This window comes from Melospiza melodia, chromosome Z (genome assembly GCF_035770615.1).
Source record: "Melospiza melodia melodia isolate bMelMel2 chromosome Z, bMelMel2.pri, whole genome shotgun sequence".
NCBI classification, from domain to species: Eukaryota; Metazoa; Chordata; class Aves; order Passeriformes; family Passerellidae; genus Melospiza; species Melospiza melodia.
The window spans coordinates 17,551,271-17,563,800 of NC_086226.1; the positions used below are offsets into that span (position 1 = coordinate 17,551,271).

The 12,530-nt window shown below is 35.9% G+C and overlaps 1 protein-coding gene across 10 annotated transcripts in view; it reads left to right on the plus strand.

Annotated features, from left to right (window-relative positions):
- KIAA0825 (KIAA0825 ortholog) overlaps positions 1 to 12,530 on the plus strand; it is a 235,845-nt gene that overhangs the window by 121,606 nt on the left and 101,709 nt on the right. For 6 of the 10 annotated variants that reach the window (XM_063179912.1, XM_063179914.1, XM_063179911.1 and 3 more), the window contains exons 18-19: positions 3,321 to 3,476; positions 6,664 to 6,758. In XM_063179912.1, the coding sequence (XP_063035982.1) occupies positions 3,321 to 3,476; positions 6,664 to 6,758 (251 nt within the window). The remainder of the gene's footprint in view (positions 1 to 3,320; positions 3,477 to 6,663; positions 6,759 to 12,530) is intronic. The other 4 variants (XM_063179918.1, XM_063179915.1, XM_063179919.1 and 1 more) reach the window with 2 other exon arrangements.

Here is a 12,530-nt window from a genome sequence, read left to right on the forward strand (position 1 = left end):
TTATACTTCCTGGTTTATACAGGGAATTGAATCTGCATCTCCCACATCTGAACTAATTCCCCAAACCTCCATACCATTAGCTATCAGCATGGAACTCCTTTTTCCCTTGTTGGAGTTGTTTTGCCTTGTAGAAATAGTGGTAAAAATGCATTCTGTAACTTTTAGGGTCAAAAATAGAATGATACTGTAGCTGAAGGAATAAAATGCACATCCTGGGTTTTGGAGACCCTGATCTAAGATCTGACTCCTGTGAGTATTCGGTTATTTATACAAAGTGGAGCAGCTCCAATAGGAGGTATGAAGCTAAGAGAATTAGGGGGAAAAGGGACTTCAGCCTGACTTTCCACATCCCAGGTGTCTCTCCTTGAATTTCTGCAGCTAGTAAGACCCTTTTTAAAAATAGAACATTTCTCAGTGGAAAAAACTGTATTGTTTTAAAAGAGAAGAAGAAGAAGAGAGATCCTGACCAGCCTGAGTTAAAGAAGGATTTAACTGTATTACTTTCAAATGCCTTTGAAACCATTACAAAACATTTTATTGCTTAGCATGGTATTATGATTATAGACTTTTCAATATTATTTTTCAAAACCTAAATTATGTTTTATGTGCCTGCTTACCAAGAAATAGATTTGATTTTGTATTCAAAGGTCCACTCTTTTCTTCAAGGACTCCTTGGAATGTCACAGGATTGTGTTCTTAAAATAAGTTTAGAGATCTTTATGCTCCAGTGCTTGGTAATCATGTGTAAAAACAAAATGATGGGACAGAAAATTGTTGTTCTTAGTAATATTCCTTAGAAAAGCAGGTGGAAAAGGATATGGGTTCTTGGAAGCTGGATGTGAAAATAGTTTTTATGAAAATTTTTAACAATTACTGTATACTCAAAACAACGTTCAGCCCTTCGTGTGTTTGCAAAAAAAAAATTTAAAATATTTTTTTAGTAATGACAACCAAAGAGATAACTCTTCTGATCTGTCAGGCTCAATAATATTCTGTACACTTGGTTTGATGCCCAGTGAGTGTACTGAGGATATAGTTCACATGTTTACAGATGTGATTTCATAATTTCACATTTTTGAAACATGACCCTTTCAGTGACTATGATATTTACTGTACTAAAAGGGCATCTTAATGTAATGTATTTACCATTGTTGAATAAGTCTCTTCATCAAAAGCAAATCCACAGTATTTTATTGAAGACGGAAAAATACTTTTATTGAGGTCAGTTGTATACCACTTGAATTTTTTGAACCCTGGCAAGCAGGTGTTAGCAAAATTGGTCAAAATCTCCCTCCTAACACCACTGTAACATTAAGAAGCAGGCATTCGTTATTACAATGTCAGATGCCGCAGGGATATCTCCACCAGAATTGTGCATGTCAAGTACAGAAAACCTCCTGCTTTATATGCTGTATTTTACATACATATTCATTGATTTTCCCAGAACGAACCATATATATAATAATAATTTCCTGGAGACCCATAACATGCCCTCCCCACTTTGCGCGTGTGTTCGTCTGTCCCGGGGGTCCCTCTTGTGGTCTCTGGTGGTCCCAGACCCCAGAGTAACCCGTTCACTGAACTGGCGTTGCTTTCCAAAAAGGGAGCTGAGATGGCATACCCCGGCTCGTTCGTTACTTTGTTAAACACGATCCTACAGAATGCGGATAGTGCCGTTCTGTAGACTACTGGATTTGCAAAATAAGCGTTGTGTCTTCCCACCAGCTGAGCAAATAGTTCTTCATCTGGCAACACATGGACAGCTATTTCCAGTATTGCTTCTGAAAAAGCAACACAATCTGCTTCTGCTGGCTCTGTTACATCCAGAGGGCTGGATTACTTAAGTCTACAGATTTTGTAAAAATGTGTACGTGGAAGGCAGTACATTTATGAAAATTTGGTAGATGTACAGAAATAGCTTTTAAATAACCTCCTTCACCGTGGCTCTGAAATCTTTGTTATGGCATAAAGTAGTGAATGAATAAATGAATGGGGAAATAAAAATCCAGATATTTTTGAAAAGCTGAGTAAAAAGAGGGTATGTTTTCCCAGTTGCTCTGTGATATTGTTTTAAGCAGAAAAAATCTCTTCTTTTGCTTGGTTGGGGATATTTTCCATACACAAAGACAATTTTGTGATTCTCTTGGTCAGACATGACATTTGATTGCAACCAGCAGAGAGACAGTCCTTCTCTTTCTCTTGCCCCCGTGCTTTTCCATTCGTAGGCCCCCCCCTTTGTACTAGTACTAGAAATCATGTGGCTTGTTTATCTGAATGAAGCCTTTTTTTTTCCTGGCTGATTTCACAACATATGCTAGTGCCAACACAAGGGAGAAACAGCTACAGTCTGTGTGGCCTGAAACTGAATTTGTGCCTTTCAGGTCAGGCCATAATTGGGTAAGTTTAAACAGATGCTGAAATTCTTCTTTTAGAAAGACCTACTGAGAGGCACAGGATGCCTTGGCAGGTAGTTTGCCTGTTATTCCACCTCGGCATTACTGCAAATAAGAGGAGCATTTGCATCCACCCATCCTGATGACTCACCTTGAGTACTTCTCCGTGTAATGGACTTCATTTTAATAACAAGAAACTGTTTACTCACAGTAGTTAGTCCAGCAAATGGATGTGTAAATGTTTCATTATCTAGTTCTTCATAAAATGGTTCTATTTAATCAAAACACTTTATTGGCCTGCAATGATGATTTATTTATATAGTAGTCGAAGAAGTGAAAACAGAAAAGATGGTGTCCAAAATAATAATGCATCTGTTACAGTATAGTTTCTAAAATTGCAATGCAAATCATACTGCTTCTAGTCCTTGAATGTTTAAGCAGCTAAAAATAGCTTTCAAGAGTGGGAGAATATTTATTTCCTATGTTTAAACAACATGGTTACAACATGTTAATCAAAGAATTGATTTATAGTAATGGTTGACTGTTTTCCAAGAAGTTTAATTCAAAAGTCATGAAAAACATTTGTTGTTCACTTCTACATATACCTTGTGCATATATATATATATATATATATATATATATATATATATATATATATATATAAATTGAAAACTCATACAAATAAATTGACAAGAATTTCAAAGCAATAGATTAGATTGTTCTGTTTTGCTTAAGCTGGGTGCATGTTTTCTGAGGTTATTTCTTGTTCATTGTAAGAGGGTGTTTCTGTTTTTTAAAAAGATTTTTAGTTCCCCATTGTATTAAAAAGAACTTTTATCTTCCAAACTTCTGCTTGAAATGTAGGCAAATTTCACATAGAAAGCTAGGTGGCCTGTACTATTCTGTGGTTGCTTTTTCTTCCAAAAGGAATATTTGAAAGAGCAGCTGTCTTGTGAGAATTCTTCCGAAGATGGTGTTACCTCGAGTCAATATCTGCCTTTGACACTGAAGGGCAGAGAAGAGCAGCCTGTCTTCAACCCTTTCCAGGTGTACAGACAATCTTATGCAAAAGTATTCAATCAGGTTTGTGAAAATCTGAAACCTTGGTTATAGTATATTTTTACTTGTTGGTATTATTATGATCATGATAATGATAAAGACTGAATGTATGAAAATGGAGACTTATTTATATGTGTTCACATTTAATGAAGCAGAAAGGTATATTATTTCTTGGGAGTGTAATGAGGGTACCCTTTACAATATCATGATGTTCAAAAAGCCATTACTGGCCTCTTCCTTGATCAGAATTATTGCATGCAAGAGCAATTTGCATATACTTACACTTTCTACATTAAATATGATAAGGGAAAGCCCCTAATAGCAATAACTTTTATTACATCTGTGCAATAGTACATAGGGTTAGTCTTAGGCCTTTGAAAAATCATATCAGAACTGTAAGTTCATATTTATAATCTTCCTTGTGGGGCTTTCACAGGTACGTTGAACAGTCAAGTAAAGAATGCTTTAGAAATACAGAGATTTTACAGAACAGCGAGACTAAGTGAGTTAAAACACACACACACACACACACACACACACACACACACAAAAGGCATACATTTCTGGTTTTCTTTAAGTCATACTCATAATATGTAAAGGATTACAATTTTCTTATTAGAATTTAGTTTCCTTATAATGGAACAGTTAAAGAAAAGAGATCTAGTTGCCTAAATCTCTGCTGGAGCACTCCATGACCAATTCATTACACAAAATGCTAGATAGTTTCTGATACCACTTTTGTACTTAAAAAATCTTATGCCATAGTTTCTCATATATTCTTAATATGTCATCAGTGTTTTTGATTCCAGCATTCAATTCAAGTATTAGAACAGATGTGGTATCACAGTGACACAAAATTCACTTTATAGACTTGTGTGGAAATGCATCCTTTTTCAGTGCAGCCCTGCTTATATACAGTGTAATCTCTCCAGTTTTGACTATTTTGGTCTATTTCATCAGTTATATTGCTGTTTTTCTTACTTGTTTAATGAACAGTACAATCATTGTACTGTTGCAATAAAAGTCTTAATATCTTGAAAAAGGAGACAAATACCAATTCCACAAGGCTGCTCAAGGCTCCTCACTCCAGAGAAGCATGCTTTATAGAATCTTTGAATCAATAGAATCATAGAATAGCTTGAGTTGGAAGGGACCTTCCAATCAAGAATCAGTGAACCACAGAATGGGTGAGATTGGAAGGGACCATGGTGGGTCATCTCAGCATCTCAACCTCCCAGCTCAAGCAGGGCTGTCCTAGAGCACAGGGACAGAGAATTGTGTCCAGATGGTTCTTGAGTATCTCCAGTGAGGAGGACTCAACAGTCTCTCTGGGGAGTCTGTTCCAGCCCTCAGTCAGCCAGGCAGTAAAGAAGTTCTTCCTCATATTCAGCCCAGGAAGCCAACTGTTTGATGGGCTGCATCAAAAGGAGCATGACCAGCAGGTACAGGGAGTTGATTCTGCTCCTGTGACCCCACCTGCAGTGCTGCATCCAGCTCTGGGGTCCCCAGCGCAGGAAGGACATGGAGGTGCTGGAGCCAGTCCAGAGGAGGAACAGCAAAATCACTAGGGGGATGGAACACTTCTCCTATGAAGAAAGGGCAAGAGAATTGCAATTGTTAGGCCTGGAAAAGAGATGGCTTCAGTGTGACCTAATTGCAGCCTTGCAGTACTTGAAGGAAGCTTACAAGAAAGATGGAGAAGGACAATTTACATAAGCATGTAAAGGGGACAAAGGGGAATGGATTCAAACATATACAGTAGCTGAGATTAGATATTAGAAAGAAATTATTTCCTGTGAGGGTGGTGAGGCAGTGTAACAGGTTGCCTAGAGAAGCTGTGATTGCCCCATCTGTTTAAAGCATTCCAGGCTAGGCTGGGCAGAGCTCTGAGAAATCTGTTCTAGTCAAAGATGTGCCTTGCACATAGCAAGAGGTTGGGACATGGTGATCTTTCAGATCCCTTCAAACCTCAATCATTCTATAATTCTCTCCTCTGATTCTATTTCCAGGTTTAATGATGTTATTAAATAGGTCAGTTCCCTTTAACATTAAATTGTACATTTATTTGTGATGTGGGACTGTCCATTTATAAAACAGTGATCAGTATAGCTGAGTGCCTTGTTTCCAATGAAAATTATTTCCAGTGCCTGTAAAGATGCCAGAGCACTGACAAGGAACCTTTTCTTATTCATTTGCTTTCTGTTTTCTCAGTATTTTGGTTTTTTTCTGGTTACCCTTTTTTCCCCTTCATACTCTATATTTCACCTTTGTTTTTCTACTTTACTTTAACATGCCTGGCAAAGGTGGGGGATAGGGAGTAAATTAGGTAAGGTGAAGGAAAGTGATGAAATATAGATGGGATGAATAGGAGGGATTGCAGTGATTCTGCTCTCCCAGAAGAACCAAGTGCTGTCTGTAAGAAGAAAAAGATACACTCCAAGTTATACTTTACTATTTATTTAGGTTTATTTTCATTGATTTGACTTGCTTAAACATTTTTTTCTTTACTACTCAGTGATGTTTCAGTATTACACCAATAATACTTATTGTAATACTTTGTACCTCTTTCCTCCCAAGAAGATTATAGTCACTACTTGACCATTGCTGACAACGATAAGGAAGATTATGCAACAGGATTTACTGTTTTATAAAAATAAGAATGTTGTGTATGGTCTCTTGTCTGCCCACTGATGATGTAGATTGCTTTTGTTTATTAAATAAGTACTGTGGAGTTATACATGTTCCTATTTTCTAGATTTAATGCTGTTTATAATACAGCATTAAATCACTCTAATTATGATACAAGTTACTTCTCGAATTCCAGCTATGCCAAATTTTTCATTACATAACTTTTTGCTGACAGCAGAAAATACGAATTGCTGTTATATAGAAAGTTACCAACTATTTTGCTTTTTGGACAAAGAATAAAGCTCACAGACAAAGTAGTTGATCAGAATGCCATCAACAGTTGGAATAATAATGGTTAAAAAAGCTGATTTGTTTTTTTTATGAACTGTGGCTATGTCCCTAATTAATTAATTGCCATTTTATTGGAATAAAAACCTTCTTCTGTGGACATGATTGATAACATCTTTCTAAGTCCTCATTCTAGACCCCCCTCTTTTGTTAGTATATCACAGCTGGAGCTTTAATGTACTGATCATATTAATGCTGATGAATAACTAACTAGCTTCTTTCCATGTATCAACAGTCAGCCATTACTGAATGGAACTGGGATTGGTCAAGCTTGCTGCCAGGTCACTTGGGACTGAATCAGATGGCCTTCAAGGTGCTGCTGTCACACAGGTAACGGGATTTTGGCAAATCATCACATTTTCCTTCTGTATTTTTGACTTTATAATAGTGAATTCACAAAGATTTTAGTGGTGAAATTTGTAAAGCAAATTCTGCATTTCTTTTAAAATACATAATTTTAAAAAGTAGCAACATTTTTTCTGTAGTATTTGATCCATACTCAGATGTCTTTCAATTCCTGTTTTGAGGTGTATAATTTGTTCTTTCTGAGACAGAAGTATATGAATATATGTTGATATTGCACCTAAACGAGGCTTTGGAAAAAATTAGTAACTTTTGCAAACCTATACTGCTCAGGGAAATTTCAGCACATAATTTAGGCTCTATTTACTCAAGTTGCAAAGGATCTTAATTTCAGTTGGGGGCACAACAAGCGTAGCTAGAAATAGAAAGTGTTTCCTTAATAGTTTCAATTAATAAAACTTTTCGTCATATTTTATTGCCTTTTCCCTTGTAAAATGTAACTGCTCAATTCAGAAACTGCAATTCCTTAAATTCAGAAAAATTTGGGTAGAGTTTCTTGGGGGGTTGTGTGGTTTGTTTGTTTGTTTGTTATTTGTTTTTGTTAATATTTGTCACTTGTGAAAACTTACATGTTGTACACTGAACTAAGACGTTCACTTCTTAATTCTGAATCCTCCTGGTAATACCTAATAAGATCCTATCAGTCAACTTTTGAACTGACTGTTCATCTAGCTAGAAACTAGAGTGGTGATTTCAAAAGTCTGTGAATTTGCATGTCATAAATGTTTTGGGGTTTCTGTCTCATTTTCTCAATTCATCACTAGCAGTTAGTCTTAAACATTTAATTCTTCCTTCATTTCATATATAAAATACTTTTAGTCTGTTTTGAGTTTTCCATCTTAATTCGGATAAGATTACTTCTTTCCCTACCCAAATTGTTCTTTCCCAGAAGTTTAATTGCACAAAAAGTCATACTAGCAAAAATTTAATTGCACAAAAAGTCATGCTAGCAAAAATTTGTTATTCAGTTCTCTTCTTGATGTCCTTTGTTACCTGTTACCAGACAGAATGTGAAACTTCACAGGCTTTTTGTGTTAAATGTCAGAGAAAATACAGTACTATTTTTTTTATTTTGATGGTTCTCCTGTTGATTGCTATCTCATGTCCTTCATTAAAAATGAAGTAGATTGTCCTTTTAAAAGAGGCTCATAGACTAAAACTGGTTCTTGAACTTCGCTTCATTTTATTGTCATCAATATGAGCCAAAGGGAGCAAAGGGCTGCTGTGATTTGCACAGGAAATATTTTGTGTGGACATTTCATATTCACTGTTCCCTTAAAACACATTTTATTTTTCTCCTGATCTCTTTTTCGTGTTAGAAAGAAATCATGTGTGTGCCGCCTCAGAAAGAAATCATGTGTGTGCCTCCTCTCTCCATCTCTGTATTTCACATCCTTGTCATATCATCTATTTTTAAAATTTTAATTAATTTCCTAATTGTTGTCATCTTTCCTAATTTGAAAATGTCTTAATTCATTGCCCTTCTACATGGTAAGGAAATTCTCATCTAGAAGTGACATTATGCAAGTAATTAATGATTAGAGCATGGATCTATTATTTCAACCACTCTGCAAACCAGCACATCATTTAGATCCACTGTGATCAAAAAAAGTAGAATAGCTGATCCAGAATCTGCCATAGCAGCTGGCATCGACAGCACACCTGGTCTTTATCTGACTTTATTTTTATCATAGCTGAAGTGTGTCTGCTCATACATTCCAGCTGACTAGGACAATTCTAGCTGTTCTTGTGGCTACACAAACAAGCTTTGCAGTAAGACTCAAGTGAGCCCTATCTTTAGGCGATTCTTCATGATCCTTCCTGGAACTGTATAAATCAGCCTTACTTGTGCTCAAGACTTAATGTTCAAGCTGAATGAGTGTGTGATTATTTTGACCTCCCATTTATGGTGGACCTATTCCATTTCTACTGTTTCCCTCCTGAGATGAGTTAAACAAAACCACAGGCAGTACTTGAGCTGTTTCAGAACCATCGTTTTATAAAGTGGAGCACCATAATATTTAAATTACTCCTTCCTTTGACACATGCTGAAGCTTTCCCTGAATAGTTATGTCTCTGCAGGCAAAATTTTTTTCACCAGTTCACAGTGATGTTAGAATGATATTTATTTACTTATTTTCATATTTCAAGAAAAAATACTGTCAGTTGCATATGAAATTTTAAAAGCACAGTCTTTCTTTTGAGGAAAAAAAACGTGAAAATGCTTAGGGGACTCATTTACAAGGGAAGTGCTCCCCTAACCTAGTTAATGACTGAGTTAGGTGAGAGGGTGTTATGAGAGCATTGTCCCAGAGCCAGCAAGTGTTAGGCAAATTAATTAGTTGGTGGTTAGGGGAAAGTAAAATACTTTTAGGACTGGTTTAAAAGGAAATGAATTGTTGTCTACTACTCATTGCTGGCTTCACACAGTGATGGGAATCTAATCCATGCATTCCTGTGATCCTCAAAGTAAAAGCATCCAGGAAATTTGTCAAATTAAAGATGTGGTGGTTATAAGGCTCTGGAATCCTCTCACTGAGTCCCTGAAAGGGGCTTACAGGGATTTATGTATGTACCGTGAGTTAGATGCAAGAGAGGAATACCAACAAAATACTCCTCAAGAGTCAAAACAGTAAAAACTTAACTGGCAAACTTGAGAAAATCAGGGATCTTAAGAAAAAGTTAAAAGCAACATTGAATCAATAAAAAGCATTTGACAAAACATCAATTTAGCAAGCTCTAAGGCTATTCAATTTAACAAACTTCAACCCATCTGATTTTAATTTACTCAAAAATAAATAATACGTATGTGTATATATTATGTATATAGTTTGAACTGGAAGAATAAAAGTTAAAATGTATTTCTCAATTATACTTGAAACAGTATCTTTTAGCAATAAGACAATTAACATTCAACTAACCTATGAACTTGATTTACACAAGTTTTTGAAAATATCCTGCATACTTACACAGATACGTGTAAGTATGTAGGATATTTTTAAAATATCCTACACACATACACCTTTTCAAGTCTTGGACTCACTTGTTCATCCTTTTAGCTACTCCAATAACAAATGGGGGTTCCTTACCTCTAATACACATATCAAAGCAAGAAGAGCAATTGTTATTTAATTACGCATATCTTGACTTACACTTAGTGTCCTGCTCATAAATTTACAGTTGTTATTGTCTGACCAAATCAGTGTGTTGAAAATCAGCAAGAAGTACTTAGCAGTAGGCAAAAAGCTCGTGTGTTGTCAACACTGAGGCACAATTCCAGAGCTCACTACCATGCATTATTCTTCTTGTTTATGTACTCTCCTTTATATAAAATTTAAATTTATGACCATTAATTTTCAGAGCAATATCTTGGCAATTTGTACATGGTTAGAAGATATGACCTTCTTGAGATGTGACCTGCCGTCTGTGGTTGTGCAGGACTTTCAGGTGCACTGAATACCTTACAATAATGTAAAGATATTCCTGTCACTATAAAGAGGAGGAAAAAAAGAGACATTTTTGTAACATGTGAAGCTATTATCCAGTATTGCAGTTATTTGCAGTTCTGAAGAGGAATGGCTGAGATTCCCTCCTCTGCGCTTAGGGATGTTGCACTAAGAGCTGGTGTCTGTGCAGGGACAAGTAGTGATTTAGTTGGAATGATGTAGATCCTGCTACAGGAGCACGCTGGGAGCTATAGAAATAGATAGAGAAGAACTCATGACTGGCAAAGCCAACAACAGTAAGGACCTTCTGAACAGAAATATTAACAACTTAATAACTAAGAGAGGAATGGGAATGTGTTACTTTTACCATGTGTGTCAGGTGAGAAATAGTAACAAGTTTGAAAAACTATAGAAATTAATACTAATATTTGTTCAAGTGGATAATAAACGCTATAAAAATCTCTAAACTAAAAATTAGAATTTGATTTCCAACAGACAAGCCAGTGTAGCTCAAGATGAACTTTCCAGAAAATGTTTATACAGTGATATGAGCTTAAATAATTTTAAGTTGGAACAGGATAGCCAAGTATCTAGCCAACTTTTGGTCATGTGTTAATAAAGATTCCGAACTTCTGAAAGTTGAAAACATGGAGATGTTTATATATTGGCTTTCAGGAAACTCTAAAATATTGAGTAAGTTTGTTTTTTACTAACACTGGATAAAATCTGTCAGCTTTCTAGTAGGCTCTGTTGCTACAGCTACAAGTCAAGTATTAATGATGGTTGGTGAAGAGCTGGGGTGCTGTTAATGCTGCAGTAATCATCACCTGATTGGTGTTACTATAAGTGATGCCATTGCAAATGCATGTGAGAACATTTGCAGCAAAGTAGATATAAACTCTCAGATCCCTTGGACTACATATTTTTTCATAACATAGTCCAGACTGCATTCTTGTTGATGAACTACTGGACTGTTTACAGGTGGGTCAGCTTTTTAGGTAGGTTAAAACTGTCATTAGCAGCAGAGTACTGTCCTAGGATTGAGAAAATCTTGTATCTAGTGTCTCTTTACTAAAATCCTTTCAATTGTACTGCCTTTTGCAAATTGATTTGTTTATACAGTGGTGGCATTTTTTTTCCCATATTAGAGCTAAGGGATAAAATTACGTGTTTTGACTTTGTTTAAGCTTAATAAAACTGAAGTAAGAAAATCTTGTTTAGAATTTTGAATGATTGCAGGGCAAAATTTGCATAGCTCTTGTATATTCTAGTGAATACACAGACACCATCTGTTGAGAATGATAGCCATATGGTGAACTATTTATAGAAAATGTTTATATTCATTGTGTTGTTGATTATCTAGATATCCAGAAAACGCACTTTTAAAATCTAGTTTATCAACGTGTGGAAAAATTTATTATGTAGTTTTGAAACTGAAAAGAATGCCAATAAACTGCATGTGTTTTGTTGTCTGTCAAAGATTTTTTATAAAACTTTACAAAAGTCTAAATCTGAGAAATGAGTGAAAAAAACCTCCAGGGTATTAAAAGGTGGGAAGTTCTCTAACAATTTTGTTTGTGGAAGAAACAAATGATGGAAGAGCAGTTACTGACACAATGCCAAGACAGAGAGCTTATCTGCATGGCAGAGGACAGCAGTCCTATATCTAGTGTACTTCTAGGTATGTTAATCTGTCTTCCAAACTGCAGATGTTCCCAGATCTTTGGTGTCCATATTTGCTGGATGTTGGAAATTCATGCTGTTGCTACAGTTACAAGTCAACTATTTATGATGGTTGGTGAACAGCTAGGACGCCATTAATATTGCAGTAATCATCACCTGCTTGGTGTTACTATAAATGATGCCCTTATAATGCATATGATAACAGACTTTCTAAAATGCGTGGGAGGCTATGAAAGGCAGTATCTCATTGCTCCTGTATGAAAAGAAGCAGGTGAAAGGTATTAATCCATTATTGTACATCTTTTGGTTAATCACAAAGTCAAGCTTAGACCCTAGTGCTGGATGTACCAAAAAAAGCCAATGGGATTTTGTGGAAAATCTCACTTTGACCTTTCTGGGTAAGCAAAGATCCTGTTCCATAAATGAGTTGGTCAATAACAAGGTATATGTCACATCTGTCATCACAAGGATTATCCTTTGTCTGCTTATCCTCTTCTGACATAGCTAATCAAACCATACTGTGACTTTAAAAAATCTGTCAGAAGTAGGCTTAGTTCCTTGCCTGGCACTTCTAAAGCATTGGTGGCAGAACATAACATCAATAAGCAAA